This window comes from Mustelus asterias, chromosome 9, assembly GCF_964213995.1.
Source record: "Mustelus asterias chromosome 9, sMusAst1.hap1.1, whole genome shotgun sequence".
In the NCBI taxonomy this organism is placed as follows: domain Eukaryota; kingdom Metazoa; phylum Chordata; class Chondrichthyes; order Carcharhiniformes; family Triakidae; genus Mustelus; species Mustelus asterias.
This window is the reverse complement of record NC_135809.1, coordinates 85,340,714-85,366,016: the sequence shown is the minus strand read 5'-3', so window position 1 is coordinate 85,366,016 and position 25,303 is coordinate 85,340,714. Positions and strand designations below refer to the sequence as shown.

The following is a 25,303-nucleotide window of genomic DNA, read 5'->3' as shown; positions in this document are numbered from 1 at the left end:
CTGGAATTCGTATGCCTGGACGAGCTTCACCTAGATAACTAGCCCTCTGGCATTCAGTATCTAGAGGTTCTTGAAGAATACTACACAGCCCCACAAAGATCTATGAACTCCAATGAAACAGGACATAAACACTCTATTGCAAGAATACTGGTATAAAGGTTTGCACATTTATCAACACGTGCACTGCTGTGCCCATCCTTACTGTTGCTGTGGATGGACAAGTGAGTCTCTCCTCCCCTCCATGATAAGTCAGCTACCTAACAATGTTTAAAAGGGGCACCTGAAATCGTTTTGATAAAAAAAAGATTTATTTTCCCATGTAGTACATCTGAGAACATAATTCTTCTCGCAAATCTTCAAGTGATGTTAGATAATACTACATGATCGAGAGTCCATAGGAAGACAGATCCTGTGCCTGGATCCTTGGGTTTACAAAATGGTGCCCTTTTACTTTAACCTCATGATTTGACCAAGACCATCTGGATGATATGAGATTGTCTGTACCATCAAGCCAGAGCTGGAGCAATTTCAATTGTGTTGATCCGAAGAACAGTCTGTGGTTGCACATTTACTGTGAAAGAAGAAAAAAAGTGTGATGATTCCAGTCAGTTAAACAAAGCCTGATGAGAGCAATGGAAAACTTTTAAGGGATTAAGACCAGATCTAGAAATGAGAAGCATGGCATCAAGAATGAGGATGCTGCTGTTATGACCATGGAGCAAACAGAAAACAAAAGCATGAAGAGGTAAAGAAAGGAAAATGCTTCAGACAAGGGAACGGGTGACACAGTGGTTAACACTGTTGCTTCATAGTGCCAGGGATCCATGTTCAATTCCCGGCTTAGGTCGCTGTCTGTGCAGAGTCTGCACGTTCTCCCCGTGTTTGTGTGGGTTTCCTCCCACAGTCCGAAAGCTGTGCTGGTTAAGTGCATTGGCCATGCTAAATTCTCCCTTGGTGTACCCGAACAGGCGCCAGAGTGTGGGACACCATTGCAATGTTCATGTAAGCCTACTTGTGACACTAATAAATAAACTTAAACCCCATGAGGGAGAATAGATTCAGTACAAAAGTGCATGAAATTATTACAAAGTTAGGGATGGCACATAAAAGGAAAAGAAAACATTTTCGGTAATAAATAGAATGCGACTGGCATTAAAGTTGATAAAAAATTTAAAATTAATCATTGTTGCTGCTTCAAAGTGCATGTATTCATATATACTGTCGCATGCAGAAAGTGACAGAAATATACTATATATAAGCTCATCTGCAGGCGTTCTTGGATGCTAAGTGATAGAAGCAGCAAAACTGAACTCTACACTACATTTTGCAGAAGAATCTTCTAAATACTATACCAAACGCTAATTTTTGCTACAATATATCAAAGCTAAAAGTCTTGTTAATATTATCCTCCACTGAGGATCTATACTTACTCCTTGTTCTATGGTAACGTTTTCTCCGTTTGAATCTGAAATGTATTTTTGGCCAAGATTCTGTCTTCTCAATGACAGTTGCTTCCACTCGCACAAGGTCTCGCCTACGAACAACAACTTGTATTTATATAGCACACTTAATGTAATAATATAAACCCCAGGAGCTTCACAAGAAGTGAAATACACCAGCCTCACCATGACTCTCAAAATCACAACATGCATACTGTCGTGATCAGACTAAATTAATTCCTTAAAAGGAATATACATTCTAACCAGCTGCACTAACCATTTTGGGCCAGAGAAAGCTTTGCTCAATATTTACAGATTTTAAAATAGGAAGTAACCACTCATTAAAATGTCTCCATCAGTCATACTTGATGACCAAAAGTCGCCTTTGAGTTTGGTTATTGTAGATGTTTAATAGGCATCTCTAATTGCTTTCACTGGCTGCAAATGTGTGTCCAATGCCAAAGCCTGGAGGTGAATCAAAATCTCTATGCGGTATTGTCACAAACTCAAAATACTTCTCTACTGCCAAAGCAATGGTTAAATGCAAACAGTCGGCTCCCACTGGATGGAATCTTCCTGGGTTTCGAGGAGGGACTGGGAGGAATGTGAAATACCCATCAGGCCACTGACCTATGTTCCTGCCTCTGAGCAAGCTTGCCAGAAGTGGTCATCACCTGCAGAGAATTTCCATCTGGCAGCATTTCTATAGTTTAGTACCCATGTTCAGGCTAATTGGGCCACCTCATTGAGGGCAAAGCCTGGCAAGTGCCTAGAGGCAGCCTGCTTAATGGCTGGCTTGGGGGGCTTCAAGGTCCCCAGTCCCACCAGAGCTCCCACCAGGTGCTTCCCCTCCACATGGGTGGTTTTACACCTGAAGCCACTGTTTATATAATTAAATTTAATGGCTCTTCAGAGGACACTTCATGATGGAGGCACCCCTTCTGACAGTGGGAGTGCCCACTTCTTGTTGTGGGCCTGCAGCTTCAGGGACTTGCACATCATGGACCCAGAGGCCACCTCCAGGAAGATTTCAGAGCTGACGTAACAGTCAGAGTGGGGTTGGGACTCAGAAATGGTTCCAACTCATGCACACGGCCTGATGAGTGAAGATTACCAAATGGGTCTGTTTGTACTCTAGACCTCTTTTGTAATGAAAGGTAATCACTTTTGAGAAAAACAGATCTCCATTCCCTAGTTCAGACTAGTTGCAAATCACGACTCCCAAATTATACAACAAGCACTTCAGCGTGAGTAAAGAGCTGTGAACAAATCACTGACCTTTACTCCCATATTCAGAACAATATACCAACTGTGAAATGAGGGGAAATTAAGCGCAATGTGGCATTAAAAAAATATTTTAGAACAATTTCTACATATTCAAACTCATTTCATTATTTAGCACTTCCTAGACACACTTCAAATGTCAAAGGTGCTTTCTGCATGGTGAGTGTGTAGATAATCTAAAAACTAGATTTAGTGTATGAGCGAATCTTGTCGATTTTTACAATCTTAATCTTACCCAAGAAGTGGCCGCCCAATTAGCGTGAAGTCACCTCCACCAACTAACAGAACCTGAAAGAAATTACATGCACCATGTGATTTAAAAAACAAATTATCTCAAGGACACTATCAACATTTATCGTAACGCACTTGCTCTTTACAATGGTGTTGATCAGATTATGATTAGAGCTCCCAGTAAAGCTGAAGTTACTTTTCATCTGATTAGATGGACGATACGCACTTTCATAAAGTCATTCATTTCTTTACCTTCTCTAACCTGATCCTGTCTCCACATTCTGCTTCAATATGATTTTCTATTAGGATCAAGTCTTCACTGGTTACTTTCCATTGCCGACTAGCAAAATGGACGACTGCAAACAGTCTGCCATATGCTCCCGTGGAGATCAGAGTCTTTACATTCTGTACAACCTCTGCAAACAAAACACAGATAACTGATCAAACTAGCCTTTTGGCACCACAGACTACAAATATGACTTTCAGAAACCTTCTCAGCGTCTGTCTGATCAGCTCCAAGATAGCTTATTTGGCCAAATCTGATGCCACCTTCTGGATCCTTCATTAGGAAGGAGTATCCAATTACATTAAAGTGCTGTGTTGGCACTGATTGTTAATATGAGATTGTGCCTCAAGGGCTCTGTGGGAATGTTCATCAGGTTATACCCAGAAATGTTGTACAAAGAAAGTCTTTCAGACATTCCCATTAAGGTACAATCTATCAGATAATGTCAAGATGCATAATTTCAACTTTTACCGATGTGATGTTTGGCCTCTTCTGCAGGATCTGGCAATTCGACCTCAGACCATGGTGGTTTTGACAATGATGTTATTCCTTCTTTTCTGTTAGATTTAATTTAAAATGGCAAAAAACTGTAAATCACCTGTAAATTTAATTAACACATTCTTTGTTATAAACACAAAATTTATGAAACTACGAAGCTTTTACATTTATTAAGACCAATGACATTCAAAGCCATTGTGATAGGGTACCAAGCGATCTTGCAATAAAAAAAATGACAGGCTTTATAAATTCTGGTAGAATGGTAAATATTACATGTATAATCTTTTAACTTAATTGTCTCAATAATTTGAAGTGATTACAGGCACTCTGACACATTGCCACATTGAGTGTTTAAAAAGACTTGTTACTACCTGCAGATATTTTGTGTAAAAGTTGACCCCAGTTTTTCAGAAATCCAATCACATTGTGATTATTAGTTACATACCTGTAAAGTAGCACGATTCATTAATCTAAAGGTACACATGGAACATTCAGATTTTGCCTCTGCCAATTCTCGCAGTAATCCCACAGCTGACTGACAAATTCCACACAGTCTATCATAATGCCTTTGAGAAAAAATATCAAGTCTGCAGCAGCGAGAGAGTTTAATGTTTCAGAGAAAATAAATAGAGACTGGAGAAAGATATCCAATACACTAGAAAAGATGCCAAAAAATAAATGTGCCAGCAGGAGAAGGCCACGCAGTAGACTTACTCGGAGTAAAAAAGGTGGCAGAATGGGTTAATGAGCATCGGCAAAATGATGATATTATCATCCAGAGTCATTCGGCTTTACATCCCCAGAGAAAGTGAGATGGCATTCCAGAATTCAAGGCCAGTGCCAGGTGTCACACAAGATTCAGAAAAAAACATGATTTAGCACTCAGGCAGAAAACATAAACTTCAATGTCTGCTACCTGGACTCGACGCTAAAATCATTACAATCCACTGTTTGGTCACCGGACATAGAGAGAAGAATGGGCTGTATTGGAAACAATGGATGAAATAATGATGAATTTTGACATGCCAGCAAACAAAGCCATTAGCAAGATTATTGGAAAAAATGGTCCAGGTAAAGACGACTGGCCACAAGAAGACATGGTTCACAGAAGTTCCATCTTGATGGTACAAATTAGAGTTGAAGGTGATATTCAAGTGCAAAGCTCCCCCCAGAGAGAAAGAGGTCATCTATTTTCATGAAAGACTGGATGGACAAAGATGGATCATAGAAGTGCAGAATTTAGCACCAGGAAGACTCTGCAAAGAAAAACATTTCCTGATCTGGAATATGTTCAAACCCCATCTTATCGATGATACGGTCCATGATGTGAGATCCACCAACACCGATGAGGCAGTTGTTCCCGGCGATCTTACAAGTGTTGGTCAGCCCTTGGGAGTGTGTATAAATAAACCTCTCAAGGACAGTATAAGGTGGAAAAACATTCACTAAAGGTGGAAATATGCAAGCACCCTCACCAGCAACATCATGTCAATGGGACATAGATGCATTTTTGATCCCAATATTATCTAAAAGTTATTTCAAAAATGTGGAATATCAAATGCACTTGACAGTACTGACTACGATTACTTATGGAATGATGATGCCAATGTTACCACGATTAACCATGTTGATGGTGACTATGAAGATCCATATGATGTTGCTATATAATCAGGCTATTGGAATGAATTGTTTGATGATTCAGATGCTGATCAGAATGTTTTCAATGTGAAGTGCTGTATTATGGTATACATTTATATGGTGTTGGATGAAATGTATATACAGGAAAATCTCTGTTCTCTGGCACACTCTAGGAATCGGAGGTACAGATTGGCATATTTGATCAGTTAACTGATATGGAAGTTAAGTTCTGTGTTTCCATCTAGTGAGAAAGCTCCCGGATCATCTTGTGAGTATTGAGGTCTCACGAGAGGTGTGGGAGTGTGTGAATTGAGCGAGCGGCGCTGAGGGACGATGGTGTTACAGTCAGGAAGCTGATTACTATTACTGGTGAGTTTGACATCTCCATTCAAAAAAGATTCGACCCCAGAATCTCGGTCATTAGAGAAGTTGGTTTGGTAGAATACCATATAATGGATATTTTACTGTAGTTTGCAATATTATAAAATAAATATTTGATAATTAATATGAATTCTTTAGTGCTGTTGGTTTTTACTTTATTCCATCGTGACTGTCTTTTTGGGTCCAAATCAAGCAAGCATGTCAATCTTTCAACAACATTATCAGTGTAAAAGTCAACCCCGTGACTTTTGGCTTACATAGTTGGTCTCAAATATCTAGCTTTTACACGAGTGTATGCAGTAAATGGTTTTCAAACTGGATGAATATCGGCAAGATCCACCTAATCTCCAGAGCAATTCTGTATCCAATGGGATTTTTCTTTTTATTTGTTCAGTTGCTAGCTGTGTTTTGTGTTCTAGACGCTAATGGGAATATGTTTTTTGAATTGTTCTCCTTTTGGGAGCTGACATTGGTTGGGAATATTTTGGAATGCTGCCAGTGACAAGCTGTGCCATAACTCTTGTTAGTTTGTGTACCAGTTGTCCTGATGTGAAACCTCATTAGTGGCATGACTGATTGATGAGAAGTATGCTCCAAGAAGATAGCAAATCCATCGATTGTGATTTGTACCACTTTCCAGCACAGTGATCGCAGAATCCACTGCTGCCAACTTGATCTTTGATGCTCAACTACCTCTACACTGATTCACTAATGGTTGAAATTTTGTCACATCTCTTGTTAGAGTTTACATGGAAGTAAAGTTGTATTGTTAATATTCTGCTGACAATCTGAAGATGTCAGCAAGCGTATGCCAAAAGAAGTGAAAAATCAATCTAAACCCCAGAGATAAAGGTGCAAAGCTTGTTTGGTCCTCTCCGGAAGGGAAATGCATGAGAGCCATAAATTGCATTGTTAGTAGGTGACCTCCAACCACTTATGCCAAGATTTCTTGCCACAACTGGATGTTGGAAGTAAATCTAAAAAATCTGCACTCACAGTTGATTTGAAAGTGTGAAGAAATGGTGCTTTGGAGGGGGTCTTGATGAAGCACTGCATAGGAAATTACGTAGTGTGAAAATCAGTGCAACTCATGTCACACCTCCTTCGGACTTTTGTACTGGAAAAATGTTTTTACGTGGAGGTACTTTTGAGGAAATTCAGGGCCATTCTTTTCTGAAATTAGGTCTGAGTGAATCCAGAATCATGCCAATATTTATAATGGGGCCCAAAAATGACAATTTGAAAGCTGTTCACTTGGATGCAAAGGCAGCAAAAAGATGTAAACTACCAATCACTCTACTGTGCAGCACTTTGGGGAAAAGGAATTTATGTTGAACAATGTGGTTTTGCTTTCCTTGCAATTTTGTGTAGCTCAAGCAGCAAATGGAACAACAGATGTTTTAGAGTTACAGGATATACTCCATTTAAACATCTTAGAAACACTGAACATTAAATTAGCCCATCATTATTACTGAGATATCATAGCATTATAAGGCACAGAAAGATATCACTTGGACCTCCGTGCCTTATCTTTGAAAGAGCTTCCCTATTTGTCCCATTGCCCGCTCTTGCTCTATAACCCTGAAAATTTTCCTCTTTCAATTATTTGTCAAATTCCCTTTGAATGTTACAACTGAATTTTCTTCCTCCATCCTTTCAGGTAGTGCATTTGCGACCATAACTTCCTGCGTTTATAAAATAAATCTCATTTCCCTTTGCTTCTTTTGCCAATTATCTTAAATCTGTGTTGTTTAGTTACCAACTTCAAATAATTTCTCCTTCTACTGTGCACTGTATAATTGACTATCATTACAACAACGACTTGATAGTGCCTTTAGTGCAATGAAACATCACAAGATGCTCCATGGAAGAACTATGAAACAAAGTGTGTCATTGAGCCATCTTGGGATCAATTGTGACACCAAGGTTGTGAACCTTGGCTTATTCTCCCACAAACATGTGAATTGGGAGCAGGAGTAGGCTATTCGGTCCCCTTGTGCTTGATCTGATTGTGGCTTCAGATTCACTTTCCTGTCTACCCCCTTATATCCTTTGACTTCCTTATCAATCAAGAATCTATCTATTTGAACATGCAAATTAGGAGCAGGAGTGGACTGATGCATGGGACAGGATTGAGAGCTAAGGAACAGAGTTTTGAGTGGGTACTGAAAACACAACTCCTCAGCATTGGAGGAGTTTATACTCATCCAGTACTGGATGCTCCATAAGGAGTCTGATAATTTAGCAACAATCCAGGAGTCGAAAGAGGTGCTTGTGAAGTGTCATCAGTGTACATGTGAAAAGTAACACTGTGCCTTTGAATGATGTTACCAAGGGGCAGCATGTAGGTGAGAAATAGGAAGATGAATCCTTGAGGGACACCAGAAGAAATGGCGCAGCAATGGGAACAGAAGCTGTTGCAAGTGATTCACTGGCCATGATTAGATATGATGTGGAGATGCCGGCGTTGGACTGGGGTAAACACAGTAAGAAGTTTAACAACACCAGGTTAAAGTCCAACAGGTTTATTTGGTAGCAAAAGCCACACAAGCTTTCGAGGCTCTGAGCCCCTTCTTCAGGTGAGTGGGAATTCTGTTCACAAACAGAACTTATAAAGACACAGACTCAATTTACATGAATAATGGTTGGAATGCGAATACTTACAACTAATCCAGTCTTTAAGAAACAAAACAATGGGAGTGGAGAGAGCATCAAGACAGGCTAAAAAGATGTGTATTGTCTCCAGACAAGACAGCCAGTGAAACTCTGCAGGTCCACGCAACTGTGGGAGTTACAAATAGTGTGACATAAACCCAATATCCCGGTTGAGGCCGTCCTTGTGTGTGCGGAACTTGGCTATCAGTTTCTGCTCAGCGACTCTGCGCTGTCGTGTGTCGCGAAGGCCGCCTTGGAGAACGCTTACCCGAATATCAGAGGCCGAATGCCCGTGACCGCTCCTCACGGTCACGGGCATTCGGACCATGTGGTCACGGGCATTCGGCCTCTGATATTCGGGTAAGCGTTCTCCAAGGCGGCCTTCGCGACACACGACAGCGCAGAGTCGCTGAGCAGAAACTGATAGCCAAGTTCCGCACACACAAGGACGGCCTCAACCGGGATATTGGGTTTATGTCACACTATTTGTAACTCCCACAGTTGCGTGGACCTGCAGAGTTTCACTGGCTGTCTTGTCTGGAGACAATACACATCTTTTTAGCCTGTCTTGATGCTCTCTCCACTCCCATTGTTTTGTTTCTTAAAGACTGGATTAGTTGTAAGTATTCGCATTCCAACCATTATTCATGTAAATTGAGTCTGTGTCTTTATAAGTTCTGTTTGTGAACAGAATTCCCACTCACCTGAAGAAGGGGCTCAGAGCCTCGAAAGCTTGTGTGGCTTTTGCTACCAAATAAACCTGTTGGACTTTAACCTGGTGTTGTTAAACTTCTTACCATGATTAGATGGGCAGGAAACAGCGAGTGGGGATAGGGGGTGATCTGTAACCAACAGATCTACAGGAATCAGTGGTGGGACCGCAATTGTTTACAATATATATTAATGACTTGGAGGAAGAAAGTGAATGTACTGAAGCCAAATTAACAGACAAAACAAAAATAGGTGGAAAGGCAAGTTGTGAGAGGGATACAAACAATTTACAGAGAGATATTGATAGGTTAAATAAGTGGGCAAAAAGCTGGCAAATGGAATATAATGTGGGAAAATGTGAAGTTGTTCATTTTGGAAGGAAGAACAAAAGAAGAGTGTTATTTAAATGGAGAAAAACTGCAGAAAGCTGCAACACAAAGGAACTTGGGGCTATCTGTGCATGAAACACAGAAAGCTGGCACATAGGTGCAGCAGGTTAATCTGGAAGGCTAACGGATTGTTGGTCCTTATTTCAAGGGGGTGGGAGTATAAGAGTGGGTAAGTCTTGCTGTAACTGTACAAGGTACTGGTGAGACCACATCTGGAGTAGTGTGAACAGTTTTGGTCCCTTGATTTAAGTTCTTTTTTAAGCTTATTTATGAGTGTCACAAGTAGGCTTACATTAACACTGCAATGAAGTTACTGTGAAACTCCCCTAGTTGCCACACCCCGGCACCTGTTCAGGGAGGGAGAATTTAGCATGGCCAATGCACCTAACCAGCACGATTGTGGACCGTGGGAGGAAACCGGAGCACCCGGAAGAAACCCATGCAGAGACGGGGAGAACATGCAGACTCCACACAGACAGTGACCCAAACCGGGAATTGAACCTGGGTCCCCGGTGCAGTGAGGTGCCGATTTAAGGGAAGATATAATTTAATTGGAGGCAATTCAGAGAAGGTTCATTAGGATGATCCCCGGTATGGAGGGATTGTCTTATGAGGAAAGATTAAACAGATTGGGATTCTATTCAATGGAATTTGGAAGAGGAGAGGTGATTTCATTGAAATATATAGGATTCTTAAAGGGCCTGACAGGGTAAATGCTGAGAGGATGTTTCCCCTCATGGCAGAGTCTAGGACTAGAGGGCATAGTCTCAGAATAAAGGATGCCAATTTAAGACTGAGATAAGGAGTGATTTCTTCTCTGAGGGTTGAGAGTCTTTGAAACTCTGCCATCGAGAGCTGTGGGGGGCAGAGTCCTTGTGTATATTTAAGGCTGAGATAGATACATTTTTGATCAGCAAGGGAATCAAAGGTTACAGGGAGAGAGCAGGAAAGTGGACCTGAGGAATGTCAGATCAACTATGATCCTATTTAATGGAGGAGCAGGTTTGAGGAACTGAATGGCCTACTCCTGTTCCTATTTATGGTCTTATGGAGAGCAATCTCTTCCAGCTGGACAACTGTGGAGAAACATTGACTTATAAATAGCAATTAAATGACTGATTACCTTGGCTTAATCACACTGCTTTGAGAGCTCTGGTATCTTGCTGCGGACGATAATGAAGACACTAAGAAAAGAGAATACTATTTGTTACACACTGTGTTTATATATATATATATATATATAAAATCTAAATCTGAAACTGCTTTTTGAATTTTTGTAAACAATATAAGTCAAATTTGTTTTTGAATAAAACATGTTCTGTTTTTGTAGCTTCATTGAACATTTATGCTAAATAAGTATTTCTATTTTTATGTCTTCCTTTGTTGAAATCTGAACACTTACTGTGCTTCTTTCAGTCCAATGAAATATTCAAAGTCTTTTGTTTTCAAAAATAAAACTATTTTATTCACTTCTTCCCCCACCTCCCCACCCCGCATCCAAGGCTAAATTCAAGATGGAGGACTGTTCATTATGGAGAATATTTTCCTCTACATGTTAAATTGTCCTATACTGTGCACAGTTGCATCTTCTGCGCTGTCTGTATAACTGTTTGAGAGCACATTTCCACTCCATCTGACGAAGGAGCAGCGCTCCGAAAGCTTGTGGCTTTTGCTACCAAATAAACCTGTTGGACTTTAACCTGGTGTTGTGAGACTTCTTACTGTGTTCACCCCAGTCCAACACCGGCATCTCCACATCATGTATAACACTGGCCATTACACAAAAGCATAAGAAAGCCTTGGCTTTACTATTAGAGGAATCAAGTACAAAAACAAGGAAGCTATGCTAAGCCTTTATGAAATACTGGTTAGGACTCAGCTGGGATAGTGTTCAATTCCGTGCACTACAATTTAGGAAGGATGTTGGAGCCTTGGTGTAGAAGAAACTTACTAGAATGATACCAGGGATGAGCAACTTTGATTGTGTGGATAGACTGGAGCATCTGAGGTTGGTCTCCATTGAGCAGAGAGGATGAAGAGGAGATTTGATAAAAGTGTTCAAAACCATTTGATAGATTTGATAGGGCAAACAAGGAGAAACTGTGTCTGAAGAGTCAGTATCCGGAAGATACAGATTTAAAGAACCAGAAACAATAGAAGAAAACTTGCTGTGCTCTGGAATGCAATGCTATAAGGACAACAGAAGCAGAGTCAAATCAGAACTGGAAAAATACTTTTAAAAAAACTTTACAGGGCTGCGGGGATACAGCAGGGGAATGGGATTAATTGGATTGTCTTATCGATGAGGTGACGCAGGCACAATAGGCTAAATGATAACCTTCTGTGCTGCATTTTCATAAGATTCGATTCTCTGATTAACATACCTACAATTTATTACTGTCCATTATGCTCAAATACAGTCCACAGCTCATGTCACTGAACATCAAACAAAGTGCACAATTATTACTGAATAGGCATATGAGGTACCGCTCCTCTCTGCTAGATTCTGGTTTATCTCACCCTGCCACATTAATTTAAACCTTCACTAACGGGAGTCATACAGTACAGAGGAGGCCCTTCGGCCCATCGAGTCTGCACTGACAAAACTACACTAAATCTACACAAATCCCACTTTCCAGCACTTGGCCCATAGCCTTGAATGTTACGACATTTCAAGTGCTCATCCACGTACTTTTGAAAGGTTGTGAGGTTTCCCACCTCTGCTAACCTTGCATTTCAGACTCCCACCACCCTCTGGATGAAAAATGTTTCCACAAATCCCCTCTAAACCTCCTGCCCCTCACTTAAAATTATGTTCCCATATTATTGACCCTTTAGCTAAGGGGAACAGCTGCTTCCTATCCACCTTGTCCATACCCTTCATAATCGTATACACCTTAATCAGGTCCTCACTCAGCTTATTCTGCTCTAAAGAAAGCAACCTAAGCCTATCGAGCCTCCCTTCAAAGCTCAAATGCTCCATCCCAGGCAACATCCTGCTGAATCTCCTCTGCACCCTCTCCAGTGCAATCACATCCTTCCTATAGTGAGGCAACCAGAACTGCACACAGTACTCCAGCTGTGGCCTAACCAAAGTTTTGTACAGCTCCAAGATAAATGTGAGATGATGCATTTTGGTAGATTGAACCAGGACAGGACTTACTCAATTAATGGTAGGGCATTGGGGAGAGTTACAGAACAAAGAGATCTAGGGGTAAAGGTTCATAGCTCCTTGAAAGTGGAGTCACAGGTGGACAGAGTGGTGAAGAAGGCATTCAGCATGCTTGGTTTTATTGGTCAGAACATTGAATACAGGAGTTGGGATGTCTTGTTGAAGTTGTACAAGATATTGGTAAGGCCACACTTGGAATACGGTGTACAGTTCTGGTCACCCTATTATAGAAAGGATATTATTAAACTAGAAAGAGTGCAGACAAGATTTACTAGGATGCTACCAGGACTTCATGGTCTGAGTTATGAGGAGAGGCTGGATAGACTGGGACTATTTTCTCTGGAGCGTAGGAGGCTGAGGGGCGATCTTTTGGAGGTCTATAAAATAATGAGGGACATAGATCAGCTAGATAGTCAATATCTTTTCCCAAAGGTAGGGGAGTCTAAGACTGGAGGGCATAGGTTTAAGGTGAGAGGGGAGAGATACAAAAGGGTCTAGAGGGATAATTTTTTCACACAGCGGGTGGTGGGTGTCTGGAAGAAGCTGCCAGAGGTCGTAGAGGCGGGTACAATTTTGTCTTTTAAAAAGCGTTTAGACAGTTACATACTAAGATAGTCATAGAAGGATATGGGCCAAATGCAGGCAATTGGGACTAGCTTAGGGGTTTAAAAAAAAAAGGTGGCATGGACAAGTTTAGCCGAAGGGTCTGTTTCCATGCTGTAAACCTCTATGACTCTATAACCTCCCTGCTCTTATAATCTATGCCATGACTGATAAAGGCAAGTATCCCGTATGTTTTCTTAACTATCCTGTTAACCTGCCTTCAGGGATCTGTGGGCAAGCACTCCAAGATCTCTCCGTTCCTCTAAGCTTCCTAGTACTCTTAGTACATCGAGTACTCTAAGCTCTCAGCACGAACATAGGTTCCAGCATTGTTCAGGTGCAACACATGCAATTTGTGCAGGCGTTTCTCCCATTCCGACACTGCCCCCTAAACAGATTTCAATGTCCCAGCAATCTGCAACCCTCCCTTATGAACTACTTCTCCAGTCATGCATTCACCAGCACTGTTCCTTACTCACAACAACCCTGAGACTACTACCTTTTTAGGCCAATTTTAAAATATTTTTCCTTGCACCTGGAACTCAGCCTGAAGGACTGCAATACTTTTTCTACCCAAGTAATTTCATTAGTGCTGAAGGAGGAAAAATATGCAGATGGGTACACATAAGATGGTGGCCTGGCACACAAACAGTCACCTGGGAAAGAGACATTAAACAGACACTGACTTTCAGTACAAACAGCCACCTGAGATTAAAACATAAAGGACAGACAGCTATCCAAAGTTAAACATGCAGGAATCAAATCTTATAGGAAGCCAGCCAGGGCTTAAAGATAAGGACAATAGGGATAGATAATGAGATTAACTACAGGTGGGATTGGGAATACATAACTGCAGGAAAACCAATTACTGTAAATTACTGTATGAATAGACCGAAACTAAAGTCATTGATAGCCACTGACGTAGGAAATGTATCTATTCATGGAACAATGCGATGCTAACATGCTTATGTCTGTATCTGTCTGTATTTGTCTATAACGATGTGTTTAATGATCGATCACCTACTTGATTACAACGATGTGATAATGGCTAGATGTCCGGTCCATCTATTGTGTAAAGGGTATAAAGATGGACTGCTCCTATTGTCTCATTGAGAGAAGGTTTTGCTGCTTGTTAGTGCCTTTTCTCCACGAAGCTTCGTTAAATAAAACTGTATTGTTGAAACCTTCAAGCCTGACTCACAAGTGGCATTTTTCCCACAACAGTGCCAACATAGAATCCTACAGAATCCTACAGTGCAGAAAGAGGCCACAATCCCACCCAGGCCCTATCCACATATCCCTACATATTTACCCACTAACCCCTACATCCCGGGACACTAAGCGGCAATTTAGAATGGCCAATCAACCTAGCCCGCACATCTTTGGACTGTGGGAGGAAACCGGAGCACCTGGAGGAAACCCACGCAAACACAGGGAGAATGTGCAAACTCCACACAGACAGCGACCTGAGCCGGGATTCGAACCCAGGTCCCTGGAGCTGTGAAGCAGCTGTGCTAACCACTGTGCTACCGTGCCGCCCATGGGCCAATACTTCTGCCTGTTTCCATTCTTATCACAGAACAACCCGCATCCCATATCAAAACCTCTGTGACTACATTTCTACTCTTCCTTTTTCCCCGTGTGCAGTCAAATCTCCCATGATGCTGAGAAGTTTGATTTTTACTGTATTTCTCCAAAGAGTCAGCTTCCTCTCCGTAATCAAAATTGAAAATTAGTTAGTCGATGTCACTAGTTTTGGGGATTCCTGTACTACCTATGTTTCCCTCCTACTATGTCTGGTGGTTATCCATTCCCTTACCTCCTACACCTTCTGTTGTTGGAGGGATGCCCAATTCCTGGAATGTATGTTCATGAAGACTTTCAAGTGCACTGCAGTAACTTTAGCTGCTCCTCAAGCTCCAAAATGCAGAGCTTAAGCAATGGGCAACACTTTCTGCATATATGCTAATCAAAGATGCATGAAGTAAAGTTAACGTTCATTTATTAGTCACAAGTAAGCTTACATTAACACTGCAATGAAGTTACTGTGAAAATCCCCTAGTCATCACACTCCGGCACCTGTTCGGATACACTAAGGGAGAATTCAGCATGGCCAATACACCTAACCAGCACGTCTTTCAGACTGTGGGAGGAAACGTGCTCTGGAGGAAACCCACGCAGACACAGGGGGAAACGTGCAAACACCGCACAGTGACCCAAGCCGGGAATCGAACCTGGGTCCCTGGCGCTGTGACGCAGCAGTGTTAACCACTGTGCCACTCCCAGTGTATCCTGAAGTTCTCACAGAAAATAGGATGCACATGTCCTTGCTGGACTTGCATGGTTGTCAATCCACTGACCATTAATACACAGACCGTGACCACCAAAACACTTGACATGATGCTCTAAAAGTCAAAGTAACTGACTGCTGAAAAACTTACAGATACTAAAATAGTAAAAGAGTTAACTGAAGGCAGTGGAAATGATATCTATTGATCTAAGACATAATCAAATTTATCAAGTAGATTTCAACAATGAAAAGGAAACAATTTTAATAAAACAGTGGAGTGGACAATTAAATTGAGTGGTGACACTCTGGCCTCCAAGTCAGAAGGCTGCAGAGTCCAGCCTTACTCGAGACTTGAACACATAACCCGGGCTAACAGTCCAGTGCCAGTGCTGTGGGAGTTGCTGCACTGTCACTGGTGCTAACTTTCAGACAAAATGTTAAACCAAGCCTCTGTATGCTCTCTCAGATGAATGTTATAGATCCCAGTCACAATTTTAAAGGGGGTGAGGGGTTCCCAATGTAGGCAAACATTTATTCTTCAACAGATATCTGGTCACTAGCATTATATTGCTTGTGAGACCTTGCTGGGTGCAAGTTGGCTGCCATGCTTCCTACACCTCAACAATGACTACATTTCAAAAATGCTTCATTTGCTGCAAAGCACCTTGAGATGTTCTGAAGGTATGAAAGGTAAAGTGACCGCCTGACCACATCCCTGCCTTCCTGTCCCAAGTTGCAGAGGATAACTGGAGTTCATGTTTCTCATGAGCCAATCGACTCTCACAACTACCCTAACTATGGTTCTTCTCACACTACTTGCTCTAAGGACTACATTTCATTCTCCTAATTTCTGTCACATCTATTCTGATCATACATTTTTCAGTACTGTCAGCTCTGACGAAGGGTCATCCAAACTCGAAACGTTGACTCTACTCTCTCTCCACAGATGCTGGCAGACCTGCTGAGATTTTCTCGCATTTTCTGTAGATTCCTCTTGTCCGCACCGACCCACCAGCCTCTGCCACTTCCAGAGTGCGTCACAGCGCCATTCTCTCCCTCCATCTCTCCACCCATCTTTCTCTTGCATTAAACCGATTACATTTTAAGCTTTTTCTAGTTCTGCTGAAAGGTCACCGAACTGAATGTGAACTTTGTTTCTCTCTCCAGCCGGACCTGCTGAGTATTTCCACTATTTTCTGGTTTAATTTTACAATTTACGTGGACCCAGGGCAGAATGCCCTCAACACAACCTGGCCTCTAAGTCAGAAGGTTGCAGAGTCTAATCCTACTCGAGACTTGAACACATAACCCAGGCTAACACTCCACCAACACCGGCTCCCAGGGCTGCCCGAGGGCTCCGGGGCCCTGCCTCGGTCCCCGCTCTTACCGGCCACCCGGACTCGGCTCCAGCCGCTGAGAAGCCGCCCACAGCTCAGCGCCATCGCCCCCGACCCAAACACCACACCGGCCTCAGGGAGCAAAACAGCCACGGCTCCGGGGGAAGCAAAAAGAGGACGGACATGGAGTGTGAGGCCGGGGGAGGGGATAGAGAGACGGACCCGGAGTGTGAGGCCGGGGGAAGGGATATAGAGGGACGGACCCGGAGTGTGAGGCCGGCGGAAGGAGATAGAGGGACGGACCCGGAGTGTGAGGCCGGGGAAAGGGATAGAGGGACGGACCCGGAGTGTGAGACCGGGGGAGGGGATAGAGGGACGGACATGAGCAGGGGCAGGGTAAGTGAGGACGGGCTTCAGGAGCACTGAGGGCTGGTGTATGGATTTTGTGAATCTAAATGTGCTGGGCAGAGTTGTACATAGTGCAGGATGTTGATTTGCTCCTTTAGGAGCTCTACTAGGAAGCTTTTATCAAACAAGTTTTTATTTAAGAATATAGTTAACATGTATAGTAAGAAAATTCGCAATAACTTTTATCAATTATAAACAAAACCACGATAATGTATAACCTTTAACAAACATATCTAAGATGTTCCAATCAAACAAAAACTTTCAATAGACAAAAACCTTTTCCACAGGTTTGACACAGCAAAGACTAATCCTCATGCGATACTGGAATGGAGTCTTTTGGTTGGAGAACTGAAATTCTGATCTCTCAGCCTTGTAACTTCTAGCAATCCTCTGGACACATTCTCAACAATTTAAAGTCAGAACAGCTTCCCAGAACACCAGGGGAGAGACTCTGGTCAAGCCACCAATAGTCTTGCTGTAGTGAACCACAAGAATTTCCAAGACCAGGGAGGGAGAGAAGCACTTTTCAGCTTGATGTCCCTTCTAAAACTAAAAACTGCAGCCAGCCAAAAGATGAAATTTGATTTGATTTATTATTGTCATATGTATTAACATACAGTGAAGAGTATTGTTTCTTGCGCGCTATACAGACAAAACATACCACTCATAGAGAAGGAAATGAGAGAGTGCAGAATGTAGTGTTACAATCATAGCTAGGGTGTAGAGAAAGATCAACTTAATGCAAGGTAAGTCCATTCAAAAGTCTGACCGTAGCAGGGAAGAAGCTGTTCTTGAGTCGGTTGGTACGTGACCTCAGATTTTTGTATCTTTTTCCTGACGGAAGAAGGTGGAAAAGAGAATGTCCGGGGTGCATGGGGTCCTTAATTATGCTGGCTGCTTTGCTCAGGCAGCGGGAAGTGTAGACAGTGTCAATGGATGGGAGGCTGGTTTGTATGACGGACTGGGCTACATTCACAATCCTTTGTAGTTTCTTGTGGTCTTGGGCAGAGCAGGAGTCATACCAAGCTGTGTAACAACCAGAAAGAATACTTTCTATGGTGCATCTGTAAAAGTTGGTGAGAGTCGTAGCTGACATGCCAAATTTCCTTAGTCTTCTGAGAAAGTAGAGGCGTTGGTGGGCTTTCTTAACTATAGTATCGACATGGGGGGACCAGGACAGGTTGGTGATCTGGACACCTAAAAATCTGAAGCTCTCGACTCTTACTACTACATCCCTGTTGATGCAGACAGAGGCATGTTCTCCTTTACGCTTTCTGAAATCAATGACATCTCCTTCATTTTGTTGACATTGAGGGAGAGATTATTGTTGCTGCACCAGTTCACCAGATTCTCTATCTCATTCCTGTACTCTGTCTCATCATTGTTTACTGCAACAGTTCAAGAAAGCAGCCCACCATTATCCTCCCAAGCACAATTAGGGGTGGGCAATAAAAATGCTGGCCTGGCTGGTGACTCCCACATCCTGTAAAAGAATCGCCTCCTAGAATGTTGGAGCTGCACTCATCCAGAAAAGTGCAGAGTAGTCCATTACACTCCTGACTTGTGCCTTGTGCACTAAAATGAAACCTTAAATTCACTAGGAAGAAAAAAACTGTCCAAAACACATGACCTTCCTTCTAACAATGCAGTGCCATAAAAGATCTCAGCGTAAAAATATACAACCGGCGCCGCTTGGTAGTAACGGGAAGATGCCTGCAAAAGGTCCTTTGCAGTCGGTCCAGGTTTTTGGGCGGAAGAAAACAGCAACTGCTGTGGCCCACTGTAAAAGAGGAAATGGCCTTATCAAAGTAAATGGAAGACCTCTGGAACAGATTGAGCCAAAACCTTGCAGTACAAACTGTTGGAACCAGTTCTGCTGTTGGGCAAGGAAAGATTTGCTGGAGTCGATATTCGAGTTCGTGTGAAAGGGGGTGGTCATGTAGCTCAAATCTATGCTATCCGTCAATCCATTTCTAAAGCATTGGTGGCATACTACCAGAAATATGTAGATGAAGCCTCCAAGAAAGAAATCAAGGACATCTTCATACAGTATGACAGGACCTTGCTGGTTGCTGATTCACGCCGTTGTGAGGCCAAGAAATTTGGTGGACCTGGTGCACGTTACCAGAAATCTTACCGTTAACTCTTTCATTTGATTGTGGCAAATAAATATGTGACTGTCAAAAAAAAAGGAGCAATAAAAAAAGTTCTAGCAGACGGCCCGGCAGCAATGAAACCAAAACAGCTTATAGCTGCAGAGAACATGATTTAAAAAAAAGATTTCTTAAAGGTACACTGACAGGACGGCATGGTGGCACAGTGGTCAGCACTGCTGCCTCACAGCGCCAGGGACCCGGGTTTGATTCCTGGCTTGGGTTACTGTCTGTGTGGAGTTTGCAGATTCTCCCTGGGTCTGAATGGGTTTCCGCCGGGTGTTCCGGTTTCCTCCAGCAGTCCAAAGATGTGCGGGTTAGGTTGATTGGCTATGCTAAATTGACCCTAGTGTCAGAGGGATTAGCAGGGTAAATATGTGGGGTTACAGGAATAGGGCCTAGGTGGGATTGTGGTCGGGCAGACTCAATAGGCTGAATGCCTCCTTCTGCACTGTAAGGATTCTATGTCACACTAATATTCCCTTTCCCATGTGATGAAATGGTTGGCTGGCAGTTGAACATTTCATAAAGTACTTGCATTGCTTGATTATCATCATGTTGCCTCTGTCTTGCCCGGCAGAAATACTGCCCTTCAAAATGAAAGCACAGTGATTCTTCCACAGGATGTGGGAGTCACCAGCCAGGCCAACATTTTTATTGCCCACCCCTAATTGTGCTTGGGAGGATAATGGTGAGCTGCTTTCTTGAACTGCTGCGATCCATATGGTGTGCATACACCCACAGTGCTGTTAAGCAGGGAGTTTCCAGGATTTTGATTTAGCAACAGTGAAAGAACAACAATATAGTTCCAAGTAGGGATTGTGTGTGACTTGGAGGAGAGTTTGCAGGGGTGGTGGTGTTCCCATGCATCAGCTTCCTTTGTCCTTCCAGGTGGTAGTGACAGCAGGTTTGGAAGGTGCTGTCAAAGGAGCCTTGGAGAGTTGCTGCGATGTATCTTGGAGATGGTACACATTGCTGCCACCATGTGTTAGTGGTGGAGGGAGTGGATTACAAAGATGGTTGATGGGGTGCCAATCAAATGGGCTACATTGTCCTGGATGGTGTTGAGCTTCTTGAATGTTGTTGGAGCTGCACTCATCCAGAAAAGTGCAAAGTAGTCCATTACACTCCTGACTTGTGCCTTGCAGACGGTGGACAGTCTTTGGAAAGTCGGGAGGTAAGTTACTCTCCACAGAATTCCCAGCCTCTGACCTGCTCTTGTGGCCACAGTATTATATGGCTAGTCCAGTTCAGTTTCTGGTCAACGGAAACCCCCAGGATATTGATAGTGAGGGATTCAGAGATGGCAGTGCTGTTGAATGACCTGGGGAGATGGTTAGATTCTCTCTTGGAGATGGTCATTGTCTGGCACTTGTGTGGCACACATGTTACTTGCCACTTATCAACCCAAGCCTGAATGTTGTCCAGTGTCTCATAGTTTTGACTGTGTAAACCGCCGTTTCTCTTTGAGGAACTATTATTTACTAGAGCAAGTTCCCTCACTGAGCTTATCACTATTATTACCTTCTGCACTGAGTTGGTCGCATTAATGTGTTGCTAACAAGTTTTGCTAACAATCTATAAAATGCCATTTGGATAACATAAACTTGTGGCCTTAGACTTCATCTACCTACGCAATCTGTCAATGTAGGGTTAGTTTGCTGAACTCTTGTTGGTTTCCTTTCGTTCATACTTATCCGAACAGTCATATTCTGAGTGATTTTATTTTTAAGGTGACCAGCTATTTCTCTGCATGTCTACCACCTTTTTTAATACATGGACTCACAGCGTCCCCCTCCCTTCACTCTCCTCTTGCTGGCAGAGCCTTCATTTGCCTTCGGCCCATCTCCTAGAATTCCCTCCCTAAACTGGTTCAACTCTGCCCTCCACTACTCCATTCACAAACTTTCTCCGACATCCTATTTTGATAAGCTTTTGTTCACATCTAATCTCTACCTTGATGACATGACACTCTTTCCCAGCCTTGTTTGTATGTGTGAAGCACGTTTGGAAGTTTTATTTCTCCATTGGAGATTCTAATCGTTGCAATAATAGTGCCTTACTTTCCTCCTTCAGAAGTAACTTGAAGTTCTCTTTGCAATTTTAACTGTTGCCATTTTCTGTTTCTTGCTTCTTATATAGGTGCAGCAATGGAGGTCTTTGTGTCTCAAAATTTAGAGCTATTACAAGAAGAAAGAGCGGCTGAAATTGAAGAGACCAGGTATACTTTCTCAGCATTGCCCTTTCATCTCCTGCCTTTAATGAGTTTCAAGCACGTGATATTCAGCCCCAACCTATAAATTTAACCAATAATGGAATAATTTATGGCCAGCAGTTTAGTTTCGCCAATACCGCCAACTTAATGGTTCCAGGAACTAAAATCACTGACCGAGGATTTCTGATTCAAGTCCACCTTCTTTGTTGAATATTCATGAACTTATTATTTGTAGAAGACTTTATATTGATTTTGGCCCCATTATCTCTAATTTGCAGTAGATTTCTAAATGATAGCAGTGCTCATATACATACCTTGATGGATATAATAAATATTGATCTGTCCCTGTAATGGCACTGCTTTCAGACAGCCTACTAGGATGATTTTAGTGTTAAATGTTTGAGCAACAGAGGTTATTAGTTCATAAAAGCACAGAATTCTGAACAGTTTGCAGTGTGCTCCCCTGGACTCTACTGTTTGATGGAATGTTTCTCACGAAATGGAAGGTTCATTCTCCAGAAATCTTAGAATGTACATGCCTACGAAATGGAAAGCAGTCGATAGATAATCCACACCGTGAAGGAAGTAACAAAGATGTTCATTTGGAAATTTTGATGAATATTGCAACGATGGCTTCCAACCTTTAAACAGCTGAGGTCCAATTTTGAATTGAGATCCCTTTCTGCAGCAGAACAGTAGTTCACCCAGAGTTCTATAAATTTTTCAGAGGCATGGAATGATGAGACTTCAGATCATCCAAAATTCTGCTGCCCATATCCTAATTCGCACTAAATTCCATTGCTCTTATGCTCGCAGTTTTACATTGGCTCCCTGCTCCATTCTACGTAAATTTTAAAATATTAATCATTGTTTTCAACTCACTTTACATCTTTGCCCCTCCGTATCTCTATAACTCCTCTAGCCTACAGCTTCTGTACCCCTCCAATTCTGACCTCTTGTGCACTCCTAATTTTAATCACTCCACCATAGGCAACTATGCCTTTAGCTGCCGAGTATTTCAACTCTAATTTTCAGCCTCCCCAAAACTATATAGCAAAAGAAAGGGATCGTTTAGTTCTTCAACAAAAAAAGAAAATGCTGGAAAATCTCCAAGGGTCATCCAGACTCGAAACATTGCCGCTATTCTCTCTCCAGAGATGCTGCCAGACCTGCTGAGATTTTCCAGCATTTTCTGTTTTTGTTTCAGATTCTGGCATCAGTTCCTCAAGCCTATTCAGTGTGATGAGACCTATGACCTAACTCCATATACAAAAAACTGAAAGGTTAAACATGATTTATTTTATCTTTTACAGTGTTACACCTTAAGCGAATGCATTTCATATATTTTCTATTTTAAGCAATAAAGTTAAAGATACCTGTTAAATGCATCAGTGATATAAAGTAGGCTGATTTATACTGTATATAAATTGCTCATTTTGTTCTTATTAGATTCAGTTGCCATATAACTTTATTCATACTGCATCCAGGCTTGTGGGGGGAATCAAAATGAATAATTGCTTCTGTACTAATACATATGGACATGCAAGTTGAGATTGCAGAAGGTCCTTGCACTATTTCACTTTGATCGATTTAATCTACCAGCAGCAAATTCAGATCTATTTTCTATTTCCATAGCGACACAGGAACAGCAGTAGGCCATTGAGCCTATTCCATCATTGAAGGAAATTGCTCTGTGACTGAAATCCATATACCCACCTCTGTCCCATATCCCGTAATACCTTTGGCTAACAGAAATCTTTTAATCTCAGATTTAAGATTACAATTGATCTAGCATCAATTTTTGTTTGTGAAAGGGAGTTCTAAACTTTTGCAATTTGCATATGGAAGTGTTTCCTAATTTCACTCCTGAAAGGTCTGGCTCAAATTTTTAGAATATACCTCTTCATCCAAGATTCCTCAAACAGTAGAACAAGTCTCACTCCATCTACCCTATCTACTCTCTTAAACATCTTGAAAACTTCAAATAAATCTCTCCTTAACTTTAAATTCCAGGGACTACAACCCTAGAATGGGGAATCTCTCCTTGCTTTTTATTCCTTGGAGTCCAGATATAATTTTGGTAAGCCTATGCTGCACACCCTCCACAGGCAATATATCCTACAGTGTGGTGCCGAGACCTGCTTGCAGTGCTCCAGGCCTTTTGCTTTTGTGACAAATGCCTGAAAGGGTGATAGAAGCATTGTAAACATTTAAAAAGTACTTGGGAAACTCACTTTTAAAGTGTTTTAACCTATGAGGCTGAAGACTAAGAGCTGGAAAATATGATTAGGCTGAACGGTTACTTGTCGATTGGCACTCACGCAATGGACCAAATGGCTTCTTCCATGCTATAAACTTCTATGATTTCTATGTTATTCTAATCCTGTAGAATTCCACATTGTCTTAGCCTTTCTGATTATTTTCTGTCTCGGTTTATGACATTTTTAATGATCTATATACCCGGATCTCCAAGACTCTTTGGATCTACCTTGTTCTATCAGTTTTAGATCTAAAGTGGATGTCCTCATGTTTGAAATCCATGTGCCATAGTGTTGACCATTCAGGTAACTGTGATTTTACGCTTCCATCCACACCACTTTCAATAGTATCTATCTTTTAATAGATGACTTTCTATCCCATCATCTAAATTGTTGATGCATAACAATGAAAGAGCCATTGCAGATGTCAGAGCAGCTTTCTTGAAGGTCGACCCACGGTAAGCAACTGGCCCGGATGAGGTACTCGGACGTCCACTCAGATCCTGCGCAGATCAGCTGGCGGGGGTATTCACAGACATCTTCAACCTCTCTTTACAACAGTCTGAGGTCCCTATCTGCTCCAAGAAGATGACTATCATCCCAGTACCTAAGAAAAACCAAGCAGCGTGCCTTAATGACTACCAGCCGGTGGCTCTGGCGTTCATTATGAAGTGCTTCGAAAGGCTAGTCATGGCACGAATCAATTCCAGCCTCCCAGACTACCTGGATCCACTACAGTTCGCCTAGCACTGCAACAGGTCCACAGCAGATGCCATTTCCCTGGCCCTGCACTCAACCTTGGAACACCTAGATAACAAGGACACCTATGTCAGACCCCTATTTATTGACTACAGCTCAGCCTTCAACACTATTATTCCCATGAAACCCATCTCCAAACTCCGTGGCCTAGGCCTCGGCATTTCCCTCTGCGACTGGATCCTGAACTTCCTAACTCACAGACCACAATCAGTAAGGATAGGCAACAACACCTCCTCCACAATCATCCTCAACACCGGTGTCCCACAAGGCTGAGTTCTCAGCCCCCTACTATACTCCTTATTCACCTATGACTGTGCGGCCAAATTCCCCTCCAATTTGATTTTCAAGTTTGCCGGCGACACCACCATAGTGGGTCGGATCTCAAACAATGACGAGAGAGTACAGGAAAGAGATAGAGAATCTGGTGAACTGGTGCGGCAACAATAATCTCTCCCTCAATGTCAACAAAACGAAGGAGATTGTCATCGACTTAAGGAACTGTAAAGGAGAACATGCCCCTGTCTACATCAATGGGGATGAAGTAGAAAGGGTCGAGAGCCTTTAGATGTCCAGATCACCAACAACTTGTCCTGGTT

The 25,303-nt window shown here is 42.2% G+C and overlaps 2 protein-coding genes and 1 pseudogene across 3 annotated transcripts in view; 2 read left to right on the top strand and 1 right to left on the bottom strand.

The window, feature by feature from the left end:
- Positions 1-286: 286 nt before the first annotated feature.
- mrpl21 (mitochondrial ribosomal protein L21) lies at positions 287-17,133 on the bottom strand. The gene is made up of 7 exons (XM_078220457.1): positions 16,965-17,133; positions 10,636-10,696; positions 3,712-3,797; positions 3,207-3,370; positions 2,959-3,011; positions 1,431-1,534; positions 287-571 (listed from the first exon to the last, which is right to left on the bottom strand). The coding sequence occupies exons 1-7, from the start codon at positions 17,017-17,019 to the stop codon at positions 507-509; spliced, it is 588 nt and encodes a 195-aa protein (XP_078076583.1). The 5' UTR covers positions 17,020-17,133; the 3' UTR covers positions 287-506.
- ighmbp2 (immunoglobulin mu DNA binding protein 2) overlaps positions 17,126-25,303 on the top strand; it is a 59,565-nt gene continuing 51,387 nt past the window's right edge. Inside the window, exons 1-2 of one of the 2 annotated variants that reach the window (XM_078220453.1) lie at positions 17,126-17,310; positions 21,618-21,696. In XM_078220453.1, the coding sequence (XP_078076579.1) occupies positions 21,626-21,696 (71 nt within the window). In that variant the 5' untranslated portion in view covers positions 17,126-17,310; positions 21,618-21,625. Of the gene's footprint in view, positions 17,311-20,365; positions 20,653-21,617; positions 21,697-25,303 lie in introns of those variants that run through there. The other variant, XM_078220454.1, reaches the window with a different exon arrangement.
- Positions 19,012-19,478, top strand: LOC144499150 (small ribosomal subunit protein uS9 pseudogene; annotated as a pseudogene).